Below are 17,679 nucleotides of genomic sequence, written 5' to 3' on the forward strand. Positions count from 1 at the left end.
TTGGATGGGTTAGGGTTTAGGGCTAGGGTTAGGTTTAGGGCTAGGGCTAAGGCAAGGGCTAGGGTTTAGGGTTAGGGCTTAGGCTAGGGCTAGGGTTAGGTTGAGGCTAGGTTAAGGTTAGTGTTAGGTTTAGGGTTTGGTTTAGGGTTAGGGTTTTAGGTTTTTGGGTTATGTATGTACATAGCATTTGGATTCCCACGTTGCTAAAAAATACGCAGAATACTGGCTATTTCAACCATATTATTACGCACAATTGAAGTTTGTATAACCTATGTCATTAAAATTTGCTATGAAATAAGCTTATTGACATAAAAATAATTGCAATGAAATAAGGTTATTTGCACTAACTCAAGTCTCAAAATACATAAAATAATATAATATTAAAAAGCCCATTATGACATACATAACCATAGTTTAAGGAGAATAAAATTATTTCAACCAAATATTCTGAGTACTGACTCAGTAGCTCAATGAATTGACTTTGCTAACGAAAGAGGATATCTTCAAAGGATCCTTGTTGATCCCATCAGGACCACAGATGCCGCTGCTAACATCAACTCCATCTGGTTTAAGACATAGAGCTGCCTCCAGAACATTTTCAGCATGGAGGCCTCCGGCCAACAACCAGCCATGTTTGCTTCTGACCGGAGGCAATTTAAACCTTTGCCAATTGAATCCTTTGCCACTGGATACACATTAACATTAGCAAAAGACTAGGATAAACCTAAACAAAGGGTACAATGTTTTAACATATAATATGCAGATCCAGACGTATTTACATAATTAGAATGATCAGGTGCATTTTTACATTTTTATAATATTTCATAGAAAATACAAAACATAGAGGATATTCCACACTGTACTTTTCCAAAATAAACCAGGTTAGGATTATATACGAGTCTTTTCTGAACATATGGATTCTTAACATACAGAAGTATGTTTTTTACACGGCTCAGACTAATCGGCATTGAATAGTAAGCGCGCATCAACAAGATTTATTCAGTTCAAGAAGAATAAAAAGTCAAGGGCTTCTACTTAGATCTTCACAAACACAAACAAAGAGGTTACCATGGATTATTGCCGGACTATGTTGCACGGAAATGGGTACGAGTATGTGTACAGGTATGTGTACATGTACATGCAAGGTAAAGTATAGGGATACGAAAATTTTGTAAAATGTAGGGTACAAAGACACAATTATACACATACATACAGAAATTTATAATTTATATGAGATCAATATAGTTAATTCACATGTTTTAAGGGTAAAAATTCTCATAATATTTCTATGTTTCTTTTATGCAAATTAAAAAATTAGAAAACTGTCTGCTGAAGAAAGCTATACCTGAAAGAGCATAGGAAAAAGACACAGCGCTGAACGAGATTTTAAACTCAATGGTATAAGAACTGAAATGCATTTATTTTGCGTGTATAAATTCCATCAACAATCTCTCATATATGCAGCTTGTTGGATATATGTCAAAGAAGTGAATGACGAGTGTTTTAACTTAAAAGGTTATTTACAAATATACCCCTTGAATCATGGGCATTTGCAAAAATGCCCCCTAAATTTTAGTACTTGCAAAACTAACCTTATTTCATTGCAAATCATCAACTTGGTGATAAAAATTTAATTATTTTGCTGATAATTTTTACATTGCAATAACAAGTTAACATATTAAATGATTAATTGCTTTGAGCGTATTTTTCCAAGTTTAATGATTTGAGAAGTAGTTTGCAAATACTGAGATTTGGAGGGTATTATTGCAAATACCAATGATATAAAGGGTATACATGCAAATAACCCTAAATTAAAACATGTGTTATACTATTGACTACATGTCTGAATAGATGAATGCATATATTGAAGGAGTGTCCCTGAAATGTTGGTGTTTGTCACGTGAATTGTATGTATTAGGTACCATATGGCTTCATGATAGAAGTATTTGTTGGGATTTTTGAAACATGCAAACGATCTCGAAATGCATAATATGCAGCAAGAAAATCACGCATAAGGATTTATCATGAAAACCTTTAACTAGGAAAAACCACTAAAATGAAATCAATCCACTATCTCGAACAAAAATTACAGCGTTTTGGACAGACAAGGAATGTGAAACCATTCCCTCTCACAATACTCAAGTATTGTTACACCCTCTGTTAATCCTAAATTATGAGAATAGTTTTCTCAGTTTACCTTCAACAATAGGGGACACATATAGAGAAACAAAAATTCTATCCCTAATCTAACCTTCTAGCTCTGACAAGATACAAATTTCTTATCATGATAAGACCTCGTCTCCTAATCATAATAGACATCTAATCCTATCCAACTACATTAAGTTATATAAAAAATTAAAGATACAATATCAATAATCTCCATCTTGGCTTTAGTGCCCAACCTACCTTCGATGATTTATCATTGTCGTCTTGAAACTTTTCAGCTTGTGTCTTCCATTGCTTTGCACTTCAAACCAAAATATTTGGATATGCACCCACATCCGCAATAGGGGATGTCCCACAAGTCTTGCCACTACGCACGTCATCATGGATCCATCATTGCATGTTAAAGAGATTCTCGCCATATGTAATATCATAAGAAAGTCGAACATGCTACAGTATCACCATGCCTGCTCTCCTTCTGCTCTACCGGCATCACTCACTTGGGACCATATAGGTGTACCTTTCCTACACCATCCTACAAGCCAGATGCCACCATACCAACATCTCTTGGCAGGGACCGAATAAGATGGCTAATTGACACCTTCCCCCACAAGATCGATATCGTCATCTCCTACATTACTTGGATTGGGCCAGACATGAGCTTTGTTTTTCCAACCCTCCCCACAAGTCTAATATCAGTACTTTTATGTGTATCACTCGTCTATGCCTGCTTGCAAGCTCAAACTTAATACATCACTATTCTCGAGGCTACGCATATCAACTGCTCGTGCGACAACCGCAAACCACTGCATGATGATGACTCCACTACTAGAATCACGTCAGTCTCTGACTCTAGCACACCTAACTCATCCACTTTAGATTCCTTCATCATGTCTGCTATCAAATTTACCTCTATATCATCCTCAGAATTTTTTGCACCTTATCACCAATCCAAGCATGATATGATGAAGGTAAATTGTAGAATTTTTTCTGAGGTTCTTTTACACGAACAAGGTTTTCATGACAAAAGTAGTATAGCAATTTAAAAGTAAGAGGGAAGTTCATATGACCTGCCCCCCTTCGTGCTATCTACCAGAACCCAGTCAACTAAGGCAGCAGCTTCACCAGGAACATGGTTGAGAAGTTTCCCATTTTCATCAGCATGGATAACGTAAATAACCCTACTCAATGGCAGCAACTCATGGTTGAGAAGTTTCCCATTTTCATCAGCATGGATAACGTAAATAACCCTACTCAATGGCAGCAACTCTCGGAGCCCAGCACGAGAACAATCTCCATGAAGCTGCAAGAAAACATGCAAAAGTAAGAAGGAAATAGCTCAAAACTTTTGATTAGTTTGAACAGAAAACAGAAAGAATAAATTTTAGACTGGCTAGTACTTGGACAAACTCAAGGCCAGATACTTCGGTGACTCGTAGTATTGTGCTCACATCATCCTCAACAAACACTCCAACTGGCTCTGCGCCATTGTCTCGGGCAGCTTTTGAGATTTCCTTTGCGACTTCCAGTGACACAGAACGCTTTGAGTGGGGCCAAAGTATCATCCCAATAAGATTAGCACCAGCTTGAGCAGCAAGTTCTGCATCTCTAACAGAGGTGATCCCACACATTTTAACTTTAGGGTGAAAAGTTTTGCAGTCTTTTCCAGAGCTTTCTAGAGAACAAGATACAGAAGAGGCCCTGGTTTTCTTTAGACATTGTGAGCTTCTTGATAAAAACTTGAGTCGAGCATTGCGGAAGTCTAAATTATCTTGAATGAAAAAAGAAAAGAAGAAGAATTATCACACTGCTTCATTCTTAAGCATTAGAAAGGAAACTATTTTAGACAATGAGGAAGAAAAAATAAAATCAATAAGGAAGCTTATATCTTGTTTTGATACAGATCAAAAAAATTTCACTCGTATATATAAATTTGCTTGTCAATAATGGTCAATATGCAATTGGTAGATCTCTTTCCCCAGTTAGACCAAAAAGATGTCAGGAAACATTAACATGATAGAGAACCATGATAGCGATATAAATAGAACTTAGTAACTAGTGGATATGAGCATTCAGAATAACATCTCTTGTAGAGTTTCTTTCATGCATCCAATATAAAAGTATGGAAATACATCTATTCTGCAGCAGAAAATTAATATAGATTATGCTTAGGCTTTATTTATATTAGAGTAACTCTATCTTTAAGAATTTCATGATATGCATGATAATACTCACTATAATTGGAGATGATCATGAACAAAACACGTTTATCAGTAATCTTGACTGTAGGCCTTTCATATTAGTGCTAGTAAGGAAGGGCATGCATGCAACTTTATGTAGATATCGCACCAAAATCAAAGAATTACATAGGAAGATCAATGTATACCATGAAAATATATACACATGATATTTCTTTTAGTTTATCTACAATAGTAATTATGTGTATAATGTGGATGAAAACTTTAGCTTGATTAGTAACTTTTCTGCATTACATCTATATTAACTTCTCACTTACATGTTTTTTTTATGAAAATGTTATCTCGTACGACAACTGGAAAAAGTGTATTGACATCCTAACAAGTATTCATCGACTTCATAGCTCATGCAAACATTCATCAAATGCATACATGCTCCGTACAGTAGTTGCACAGGTTGCCAGTGCAGTTGTTGCACAAAATTAAACAATGTGATAAGTAAATTATAATATTTAAGTATTTAGTAGATGACTATAATTAAAACAATAAAAGCACTACAAGGTGAAAACACTGATGTTAGTTAGCAGTTATCATTCCCATTTCAAAAAATAAATTTCTATTATAATTATTGACTCATCTTGAATGAATAAGTATACATAAATACAAAGCACGGTGTAGGATGAAAATTAAACTTAGTATATTATAATATTTAATTATTAGATGATTATAATTAAAAATAATAAATTGTGTTACTTGGTGATAGGTGCTAATAAACAAGTTGAACGGCAGCACTTTTATAGATTAAAATTTTATCTGTATTTAATCTAAATAATATATCTCTATTGCTTGTGAAGATCCAAACGCATCTCTTGAGGTTCTTATCTCATAGAGATGAGTTAGAATATTATTGTTATTGAATATTGTTGTTATTTGATTATTTATGCAACTAATCAATTGATTGCTAACAATAGAAAGATGTCGGATTAATTTACGGTGAATTGCTGCAAGAATGGTGAGTTAAATCTTTTAGATGAATGGTTCTTTCACATTTTCACAAAGACTATGGTCCCCTTCAAAATCACCACCGTATTTTTTTTTATTTCTTACAATATTTTTTGACGACTAAAGAGCAGTTTGTCTTTGTGGTCATGTACATGCTACGTGACGTGTTGGACCTAATGATATTCTTTTTAGTGTTAAGATAAAAAAGTATTCAAAACCTCTTGTGGAATAAAAGAAGTTATGAGTTGTGTGCAAGATACAGCTTCATAACTGACAATATACAGCTACATGCTACGTGACGTGTTGGACCTAATGATATTCTTTTTAGTGTTAGGATCAAAAAGTATTCAAAACCTCCTGTGGAATAAAAGAAGTTCTGAGTTGTGTGCAAGATACAGCTTCATAACTGACAATATACAGCTTCATGCTAACAAATTTATTAAATCAATTCAGAGCAATGATCTTTTGTTTTTTTACGAGATGCAAGGACATAACAAATACTTCTATGATATGCCTTTTTTTGTACCAACAAAGTGAATGATTTCTAATGCACATTGGTAGATGTGAAAATTGTAGTGTCAGGGAAGTGTTATCCAAAAGCTAATCATATTTCTAGATATATAATGTATTATCTCAAAAATATTTCACTTAAAATTATCACGTGACTTTCAACCAGGTGTTTATTTAGGATGGTAGTGATTGATTATGTACTCGACCCTACCTCCTCTCTAACTAAGGGTCTTCTCTAATTAACAAATGGTGTGCTGAGACCCACAATCACAAAAGATGTGCTTCTTTCAAACATGGGCGCACATAGCATTGAACTAGTAACAGTATTTCTGGTGTAAGATTCCTAATTCCTATAGCATTTACCATGGCTAAATCAGATCATGTGATTTATTATTCAAAAGGTGCAACTATTTAAGTGGAAAATCTGTTGTATTTTTTCACCCGACATCTACTTGCACACTTCAAGATGCAATACATTAGAGGCTTGTTATTCTTTAGCTAAACCCATATCATGCTCTATAATAAAACACGTACTCTATCTTTGTTGATGTCAGAGACCACATTTATATGGAAACTAAAAGGAGAACTCAAAAGGCACAAAGTTTGAACCTCAAAAAACTAAGCAATTCATCGAGAGTATGGTATTAGGTGCATATGGATGAATTCTGATTACTGTGATTTAGGACTCATTACTATGCAAACTTCATCACTTTCTTAACCTTCCTAAAGTGGACGTATTGGAAGGGAATGGATTGAATTTCAAAGTGAATTACTCCTTCCTCCTCTTATTTTTTAGTCTAAATAAATACAAATTAGTTCTAAACCCCATTAGTTAAATCACACTTGCTTCTTAGTTATATCAAACCCAATCAGTTATATCACAGCCGCTTCTTTTTCTTTCCCATTTAGTTCAATCATCTTGCCTCGCCAATCCCCATCTCTAGTGAAGCCGACCATATGCGATGATTAACCAATTTCTCCCTTAAAATCCCCCTCCTCCTCTGCCATCGCAGCCATCTCTTGCCATCATGGACACCGCTTCCCCCATCTCCTACCATTTACGCCTTCTGCATTTCAAAATCATTGTCCAAAAGTTTCCCATCACTCAAACCCAACCATGGGACTTTGAGGGAGCTGAACTAGAATCTCAAAGAAATTTTTTAACATAATTCTTTGATTTTGATATCACATCTCAAATTCAGGAAAGTATCTTCATAAGAAGCAAGTCATTACTGCCAAGTCTCTCAAGTCCATGAGCCTTCATCTCTACTATAATAGCAATTGCACACAACCTGTTAGTTAAAATGCCACTTTTCTAAGGAACGTCAATGGCAATGGCAATGGCGACCATGACCGTTGTGAGTTTGCAGGCGTTTAATCCCAAGTTGCCGCAAAAAAAGGTAGAAATTCTTCAGACCAATTATTGGATTGTAACATCATGATTGATCCCGATATAATTGCATCTGTACGGTGGCTTGGTTTTGTTATGGTTTGTTTTGTTTTTACTGACAAATTTGAGATATGAAGGAAATTTGTCGGTTTGGATTCTCTTCAATGTCACATTGGCAATATAGAGGCCACCTCCTAAGTCACACCTCCTAAATCATAGTAATCCAAATTCATCCATAATGCACCTAACATCATACCCCTAATGAATTGCTTAGCTTTCTGAGATTCAAACTTTGTGTCTTTTTAGTTCCCCTTATAGTTTCCATTTGAATGTAGTCCCTGACATCAACAAAGATGGAGTACGTGCTTTATTCTGGAACATGATAAGGGTTTAGCAGAAGAATAATAAGGCCCTAATGTATTGCATCTTGAAGTGTGCAAGTAGATGTTGAGGGAAGAATACAACGAAGTTTTTACTTAAATAGTTGTATCTTTTGAATAATAGATCACTAGATCTGATTTAAGCTTAAGTGGTAATGTTATAGGAATTAGGAATCTTACACCAAAAATATCGAAATCTATTTATTGCTACGCGTGCCCATGGTTGAAAGAAGCACATCTTTTGTGATGGTGGGTCTTAGCACACCATTTGTAAATTAGAGAAGGTTGGACACTTAATTAGAAATGAGGGAGGGTCGAGCACATAATCAATCACTAACATCATAAACAAACACCCTGCTATAAGTAACCTGATAATTTAAATTGGAATATTTGTGAAATAGTACATTAGATATCTAAAAATATAATTAGCCTTCGGATAACACTTTCCTAACACTACAATTTTCACACCTACTACTGTGCATTACAAATCATCCAGTTTTTTGGTACACAAAAAAAAGGCATATCATGGAAGGATGTGTTATGTCCTTGCATCTTGTAAAAAAATAAAAGATTTGTGCTCTAAATAGATTTAATAAATTTGTTAGCATGAAGTCGTATCTTGTCAGCTATAGAGTAAGCAGCCGGAGCCTAATTGTGATTTCTAAAACAAAATGAGGACTTTGCAACCCCTAGCAGTCTAATAAAACTAATGGAAGATCAAGTGTTAAAAAAATTGCTTGTAACCTATGTTTTCTTTCTTTTGCATAGTTGAAGCAAACAAATAAACAAATGTTTGATCGATCTACAATATGAAAACGTCCTCAAAAGAAATACACTAATAATTATTAGCAGTCATGGTCTTTCAACAGTGTTCAACGCCAAAGACCAATCATCTTAGGTGTATGATCCCCTTCCAAGTGTAATCAACATTTTGGTATGTTTTACTTATCTATCCATGCAAGATTTCAGAATCTATTGATTAACTTCTATCTAAATTGTTATGGAAAATTTTGATTCAACTTACATTGCACAATCGTGAATCAATCTCACAGGTCAAATAAGCAAATAGGTTTATTTCAAGAAAAAATAAGTAAATAGGTTATCAACATATAAGTAAAGTTCAAGCAAGCTAATAATCACTTCAATACAAAGAAAAATCTCCATCTAAGTGCTTGATTATCCTCTTTGCATCTTCTCAATTCTAATCTTTCGATATATACCCTGTCCCTGCCAATATGGTCCATTCAAGTTTTCAATTTATAGATTTATCGTTTTTTCTCCATCAATTAAAAAAATTAACTCTTAGACTAGCATCATCTACCTCACAGTTATCATAAACCAATAATATGTGATAAAAATTTATAATTCGCATAATAAGTGAGAACAAGTAGCAAATATAATGCTTAGCCCAAAAAAATTAAAAGGAAAAGAAGGGATTAACAAAATAAGGACAGTTTAAAGTATGGAAACCATAAAACTTAAGAGACAAGACTATAAATACAAGTAAACAAACTTGCAATGCATGGTGTTGGAGGACCCTTCTACAAATCCTTCAATATCTTCTACAAATCCTTCAATATCCTCATCGAAGCCATCAGCAATCGCAAGAGTTTAGGTTCTGGTATTGTTTGCAGAGGAGAAAAGAAGAGGCTCCGGTGGCGAAGATGGGACAAAGATGAGCTCCAGCAATGGTGATCGAAGAAAAGCCCAGTCAGGTTTGGAATTTCGGCGGTGGGAGAAGAGGAGAAAACGCGAGAAAGGAAAGAGAGGGATGGTGTTAGAATTTGGGTTTGAATTGCGTAGTGGGTTGGGTTCGGGTTTGGTCGGGTTTGGCCGGGTTTGGATTCGAAAACATTTTTTTAGGGTAATTGCATCCTAATCCCTTACATCATCTTTAATTTATGATGTGTCACTCAAATCTCATTATTTGGCACAAAGTCTTTCAAATCATGCTTTTTATTTCTATTTTGTCCCTTTGGTTATGTGCAGTTATTAGTTAGGCCATTAACTTTGACAAAAATGGATGAAGATCTTATTATACCCTCACCCTACCATTTCACTAGATCAATGGTCATAACATCTTCCAAACTATATTTTACCCTCCCAAGCAACTGAAATACCCTTATTCCCCCAATTTTTCCGCCTTCAAGAAGGGAGAAATTGGTCTAGTGGGTTTTAAAGATGTTTTGACCGTTGATGAATACGGCTTTGTGGGTTTTGATTGCAGGTATAAACCCATTATATATATTACCCTTCACCATTTAAAATCTCAGCAACGTCCTAATTATAATCTATAAGTTCAATTATAATTTTTATGTTTAATTATAATTTATAAGCTTAAGAGTTAATTTTTTTTTATGATGCGAGAAATGAGTTTGGTTTTGGCATTGTATATATATATATATATATATATATATATATATATACTATATATATACATATATGATATACTAGATATATGAAATGCACTAAGCTTAGTACCCAAGTAAACAATTTTGTGCTTGGTAGTGAGGTGTCTTATTCTTCATCCACTCATTCCAATTCCCAAGCCTCTCCAACCGCAGTGCTGAATGTGGGCCCCGATTTCAATGAGTGGTAGGGAAATAATGGTTCCACCTCACTACCAACCACAAAATCTTGTGCTTGGTACAAGTCATACCTATTTTCTCTATCCTATGCTCATACTATATATAGTATATATATTATATATGAGAGGAGAGAGAGATTAGATGGGTAGTCCTGTTATTAGGAGGAGATTTCCCTCCCTTGTCGCCTTATGTGACACAATCTCCATCTATCCTCATAAAGTAGGCACAAATCCCACCAACTCACATCTCTCCTACTTAGCAATATGGTGCAGGATTGTGCCACTATAGCGTCAAGAGAAAACCCCCTCCTATACAAGGATACCAATTAATCTCATATATATATATTATATATATATAATATATATATATATAATATATATATATATGAAGAAAATATGGAGAAACTTGGTAACGCAAGTTTCTCCTATTGAAACTTGCATAGTAAAGGTGGCCAAATCCCCACCCACATCACATGCACAAAGAGCAGCCTCACCTACTTTTAAAAATAGGCTTCATCTCGAGACGTGATGTAGGAGGTGATTTGACACCTCACTAACTAAGTTCAATGAAAGAACTTTGCGTACCAAGTTTTTCCCATATTTCTAGCTATACTATATATATATAATATATATATATATATATATATATATAGCTACTTATAATATATATATATATATAATATATTATATATATATATATATATATATATACATACATACATAGCAATATGAGATTAATGCGCCATCCCTTGTGACAAAGAGGGGATTCCCCTCCATTGAAATGATGTGGACACATCCTCGCTACCATGGAAATTTCTTCCACTTTATTCTCGTCCTTCACATGATGGGATGTGATTCACATCGCATTGGTCAATGAGGGAAATACCCCGTCTCTTGTTAAGGATACTCGATTAATATAATATATATATATATGATATATAATATAATCGCAATATATATATATATAGTATTATATATAGTATATGATACTATATACAACCCATCTTTCTTGATACCACTCCTCAGCCCAATAAGCAACCATACAATCATTTTCAACCCTATTCATGGCGAACTATTACAAAATAAGGTAATAAGGGAAGTCATTCTCAATTCTTTTATAAAGGAATAAATGATCTAATTAGCAAAGAACATACGCCTGAGCCATTTTCCTCCATAGTCAAACGAGAGGTAGAATGAACTACCAAAAAACCATATGAAATTGTTCTATATTTAGAACAAGAGGATATTCCTCTAATGAATGATATTGAAAAAATAAGACATAAATATCTGAATGATACAATTATCCAACTCTGTCTCTTAAATCAAGAGCGCGGATGAAAACCCTTATTATACAAAAGGGTATGAAAATAACTCATTTCTGAAGCAATGAGAATCATAATGTTCCTCCCAGTTTTAGTAATGTATCATTCAAAAAGTCATACGACCTAGAGATTGGGCAATGAGCCCTAACCAAGAATTACCTTTGGACCAAAGACCCAAGCATCCAAAGAATTATATCATTTTAATTACTGGGATTACCATCAAGTATTTTATAAAGTATTCTTATATCAGAATTTGAAAAATAAACATACATGGCTTATAAAGCTGTGTCCCGAAACAGTATATAAGGGATTACCTTCTTGGTTCTTTGATTGGTGGGTAAATTATGGTGCAGAAATGACAATATTACCTGAACTCATCACAAAGTTATATTCTTCCTGGATAGAATCTCATCCAATTATATCTAAATTAAATGAAAATAAAATAGTTGATGGATTATGTGCCATTTACTTTTTTGTAGAAACGAAAATTCCGGGGATATGGACATGGTCATTCGACACCAACTGGACGGATTCCTATCTTCCTTATCTAAAAAGGAAATTTCACTGCCGATGGTGGTCAGTTATAATTATTGAAGAAAAGACAAAATATTGAAGAAATAATCCAGAGAAATAAGAAAATTCTCGAAACAACCATAACTGAAGAAGTTCAAAAAGAAAATCCTATGCTCAAGATTGCAAAAATGATGAAAAGGAAATACCCTCGAGCATCGGAAATAGAAAGTGAACAAAATTGCTTAGAATATATAAAAAAATAGTTTTTTGAAGCATTTGATACAAGTGATACAAAGTCGGCTAAAAGCACAGGATCCGAAGATATTATTCTTCAAGATGCTCAAGAACCGGACGAAGATATTGACAATATGTAGGAAGCTGCAATGGGATTCCTGAATGATATTCAGCCAGATGTCAAAGGAAAAGGAATCGCTTAAAGAATTGTCATATCAAATAAATAAAAAAAGGAATCTACTTTATAAAAACAAACGAAGAAAATAAGCGGACAGAAAGCATCTACTTTCCAAAAGGTAATGGCGACAATGAAGACTTGGAATATTATGAATGAAATACTCGTTCCATATACTAATTTTATTCTATCATATATAGATGATATTTTAATATTTTCTTTAACATTTGAACAACATATTAAACATTTAGAGATATTTCGTAATCTAGCATTACGAAATGGGCTAGCAATATCATCTCCAAAAATGAAACCAAATGATTGGATAAAATAGATACATTTCATATAATTTAAATCATTTATAAATTTTAGTTCTTAGAAAAATTTTAAAAATATATGTTAGCCAGCACCTACAAGTTTTTGGACTTTATAAAAAATATTCTCCAAGTTTTTTAAATTGTAAAAACGTCCCTACAAATTCAAAATTTCATTGAAGCATCTTGAAAATTATAAATTTTACTTTATCTCAATTCAATGAAAAATCTGAAAAACATATGTTAACTAGAAACTAAGTTTTTTTTACTTTGGAAAACATATCATGTAAGTTTTAAAAATTATAAAAACACCCCTAAAAATTTAAAATTTACAAAAATATACCTTAAAAATTTTAAACCTATAAACATACTAAAAATCTACAAATAACACAAACAACCCCCAAAATTTTATGAAATTTGCAATACATCATTGTAAAATTTATAAAAAAACCTGATAATTTCTAACCTAACAGTACATTAAAAATATAAGAATTATAAATATCTCATACATAATTTATAATCTATAGAAAACACCCTTAAAGTTTTAAAACTTACAAACAAACATTTAAAATTCAAAATTTACAAAAAAACACCCTTAAAATTTTAATTTCATTAGTAAATTGAAAGCATAGTAATTATAAATAATCTATAAACAATTTACAATCTGTATAACAGGCCTATTAAGTTTAAAAATTTGTAAAAAGTCATTAAAATTCATAATTTACAAAAAACGCTATGAGAATTTCTAACCTATACACACTAAAATGAATATGCAAAATTACTAACCCCTAGAAAATAAAAATTTTGCAAAAGATATCATACACCTTTTAAAAGTATAGGTTTAGAAAAAAAATGTTTCATGGTAAATATTACCCATACCTTTTTTGAAAAGAACATAACTAATTAAAAATCTATTAAATTTAAAATTTACAAAAAAACACGCATAAAGTATAGTACATTGCAAATTACCTCTCCAAAGTTTGAAAATTTTCAATGTTTTTTTTTTATAATTCCTTAATTTCAATGTAATGTTTAATAGTCTTGTGCATTTGTAAATTAAAAATTTTAGGGTGTTCTTTTATACTTTTTAAAACTTTTGAGGATGTTTATTTTATAGTTTTCTGAATTTTCATTTGTGTTTTTAGTGTAATGCACATATACATCAATTAATGATGATATTGAAGAATAAGTCGTTCTTAAGATTATTAGACCATAGTTAGTGTGCACATCACTATTCCTAGGCAGTATAGTTTATATATGCAAAACTTTTCAGACAATCTATATAGTTATTAACAAGATTTCTGACAAGAGTCTTGTGTATTTGTAAATTACAAATTTTAGGGTGTTTTTTTACACTTTTTAAAACTTTTGAGGATGTTTATTTTATAGTTTTCTGAATTTTCATTTGTACTTTCAGTGTAATGCACATATACATCAATTAATGATGATATTGAAGAATAAGTCGTTCTTAAGATTATTAATGCACATATACATCAATTAATGATGATATTGAAGAATAAGTCGTTCTTAAGATTATTAGACCATAGTTAGTGTGCACATCACTATTCCTAGGATGATATTGAAGAATAAGTCGTTCTTAAGATTATTAGACCATAGTTAGTGTGCACATCACTATTCCTAGACAGTATAGTTTATATATACAAAACTTTTCAGACAATCTATATAGTTGTTAACAAGATTTTGACTTTAATGTACTATTTTTTACAAATTATATTTAATGTTAACCCACCATATAATTTTGACTATGGTCATCATAATTTTAATACGTTTGATTGATTGATTATATACGTATATAGACCATAGATTATTTTATTTTCTAACATAAACTAATATTTGGTGCTTAATAATTTAAATTATTGCTTTTAAATTTAATATAAAATGGAGCTCTGATAATATTTATTTATTTACCTATAGCATAATACAATCTCAATTTCTCTTTTTTGCTGGAGATTTATTCCATAGTTATGCATATCAAATTAGTAATTAAAATAATAATTATTTATGCTTAAATTAGGATGATGGTAGTTGGTCACTCACTGTGAAATTTTTATGAAGATATATACCTTACTTTCTATAGCTATTTGCACTACCCATGTATATTTTATAAATTAGTTCTTAATTTGACATTAAATTATTTTTTCTTTGTAAAAATTTATTCCTTAACTTTTAGACTGTGTAATCATTATATCACCATTTTAGCATAGAAACACTGTAGGTTGTCTAAAAATTATTACAGATAGTTGGTTCTCATCAAACACTAATGATGAAAGTTACAATCTGACAACTTTCACGATAACAAACGAGGGTCACAAATTGACGATTCTCACATTTTAAAGAGCCAAATGCGCGAATTACAAGATGACGTTCCATGCAATGTCCTAACAAAAGATATTACAAATTAACGATCTCTTCAAACCAAAACACAAGGGTCATCCCCACGTTTCAACAACAAAGCGCGGAGCTCATCGCTGCGTTCTAAACTCAAAACGCGAAGTTCATCAGTGTCCCAAGTCCAAAACGCAGAGCTCATCATCGCGTCTCAAGCCCAACACACGGAACTCACCTCTGCATTCCAAGTTCAAGACGCGAAGGTCATTTCTAGACAGTGAATTTCGCGTTTGACTGGTTCAAACAGAACCTGAACGGTTTCAAAATCGTTTTTCCACTAAATGGGGTCTGTTACACCCCCATTATAGAGAGATTTATGGGAGGTGGTTACAGCCCCCATTAAGCCTCTATTAATGAGCAAATTAAGGGGACGGTTACACCCCTTAAACCCTTATAAATAGCTGAAAATTCAGCTTAAGAAAGGAGATCTGAAGATCGGATTTTGGAGCTTAGAGGATCCAAAATCATCTCGGCGAAAGGGCGGAAGTTAGATCTGGGATCGGATCTTGAAGGAGGAAGGCTTTAGCGAAGCGATCTTGGCAAAAGAGGGCTTCGGATCATCAATGGGTCGGCACCTTTGAAGACTTTTGAGAGCTTTTGGCTTGGTTTGTGAACCTTATTACCTTACAACAAAACTTCTTAATCTCTTTCCGAAACTAATCTTACATTCTGCTTTCCTTGCTAAACTAAACAAAAAATTAAAAACTTCAACTGTTGTAAATTCAACAGATGATGTACAGTGTCATCAATCCAAAAAACAAATCCAACAGCAAAAAACAAATCCAATAGCAAAAAAAACCATAACTATCTTCCTCTTCTAGTAGCTCATAATGTTGTGCATGACTTTCTCCCCCATTTTCATCATGACCATCAACCAACATCCTAATGCAAGTTTGAATTGTCCAAACATGAACATATTCTACATATAAATATTATAATCTTTACACCTTCATCTTTAATTTACAAAATAGGTCCATTTCTTATTCATAAAATAAGGATGTTCAAACTGCAACTCCTCGTTTACTCTCTAAGAGTATTCAAACTGAACTACCTAATAGGTTCATTTCCTATTTACAAAACAGGATGAAGGATTTCATGTCAAAATAAGATCTTTTCATATTTGGATAGGTTAGAAAGTTTAACATAACGCTCATATGCTCATAGCCCGTCCATTTTTAAGGGAAAAAAGGATTAATGACGGTGGCGATGAATCTGTTTGCGGACCTCCCCTTCTACATTTGCTTTTAATCACAACTTATAAAAAGACAATATCTCCTAATTTTATTAATTTAGAATTCAATATTCTTGGTTGGGGATGTGTACTATTTTTGTAACAGCCAATTTTGCCTAATTTAGCTGGCTGGATTACTATTTCGGTAATCCATCCTTTTTCTCAAAAAATATTTAGAATTCAATAGGGCTCAGATATTTCACAAGAAATTGCGCAGGTATACAGCTCAATTTCATTTTGATATTGACCGTACAACAAGAAATCTACAAACCCTAGCTGGAAAAGATCCCTTAACATAAACCAAACATTTTCATCTCATTTCTTCCAATAATTAAAAAAGAAACTATTTGTAACAGACATTTGCATGAAAAATCAAAAAAACAAATTAGGAAAAAAAGAGGAACAAATGAAATCGAACCTGATCCCAAGATGCCCTTGATATCCTCAGCAGATAGGCTGCTGTTTCCGCCCAAAACAGCGGGCAAATAAGCAGCGACAACCTTCATTCTGCTAAAAAAAAGCATCAATTATCAAAATTCAACCAAAATAAAAAGGATGGAAGCTAATAAAAATACAGAAAACGGTAATTAATGACAGAAAATTTGGGGGGATTACTTTACTTGGGAGATGGAGATGAGCTGGGGAGAGCGGCGAACGGCTGATCTATGGTTTATGAAATGGGAGAACGAACCTGAGCTTGAGAGAGCGAGTATTTATATCAGAGCAACAGCGGTTGAGATTTGATCCGGACCGTTAGTTGGTGATCTAATGGTGAGTGCCCGTTTTTTGTATTGGAAGTGCAAAAGACCCTTCTCAACTTCGTTTTTCTCGCTAATGTACAAAAGATCGAACAAAGTGAAGACGAGGGAAGGAGATGAACCTCGAATAGAACAATAAAAGAACAGAATTAGGTAGATAATAAAGTCGAAACAAATATTGGGGAGTTTTGTAGGTTGAGTTGAGAGTTTTAAGGGTTATCTGAGACTAGGGTGGTAAATGATCGAATTGAATCGAATACTAAGGTGTTCGTATTTGTATTTGTTTAAAATTGTCGAATTTGAATGCGTATTTTAATAGTCATATATTTAGTTTTTCGAATTCGAACTTGAATACTTGGTATTTGATAAATATTCATGAATATTCTCAAATACTTATCGAATATTAAAATATATTTATTCTGCTAAAAAAATTGATTTTCAAATAGTATTAGAATTCATAAATAAAAATTACTCCTTTATAACATATGATGGATATATA

The 17,679-nt window shown here is 32.9% G+C and overlaps 1 protein-coding gene across 1 annotated transcript; it reads right to left on the reverse strand.

Annotated features, from left to right (window-relative positions):
- Positions 352 to 17,129, reverse strand: LOC109831964 (N-(5'-phosphoribosyl)anthranilate isomerase 1, chloroplastic-like). Its single transcript, XM_020399458.1, has 6 exons — positions 17,038 to 17,129; positions 16,841 to 16,929; positions 3,564 to 3,934; positions 3,413 to 3,466; positions 3,234 to 3,343; positions 352 to 685 (listed from the first exon to the last, which is right to left on the reverse strand). Exons 2-6 carry the CDS (start codon positions 16,926 to 16,928, stop codon positions 460 to 462), a joined length of 849 nt encoding a protein of 282 aa, XP_020255047.1. The 5' UTR covers position 16,929; positions 17,038 to 17,129; the 3' UTR covers positions 352 to 459.

Source organism: Asparagus officinalis, chromosome 2, assembly GCF_001876935.1.
Source record: "Asparagus officinalis chromosome 2, Aspof.V1, whole genome shotgun sequence".
In the NCBI taxonomy this organism is placed as follows: domain Eukaryota; kingdom Viridiplantae; phylum Streptophyta; class Magnoliopsida; order Asparagales; family Asparagaceae; genus Asparagus; species Asparagus officinalis.

Coding starts and splice junctions, on each gene's coding strand:
- LOC109831964 (XM_020399458.1), bottom strand. CDS start 16,928: ATGAAGGTTGTCGCTGCTTATTTGCCCGCTGTTTTGGGCGGAAACAGC. Junction 3,935..16,840: donor CAAGGGCATCTTGGGATCAG/GTTCGATTTCAT, acceptor TTTTCATTCAAG/ATAATTTAGACTTCCGCAAT. Junction 686..3,233: donor GATAGCACGAAGGGGGGCAG/GTCATATGAACT, acceptor ATGTGTATCCAG/TGGCAAAGGATTCAATTGGC.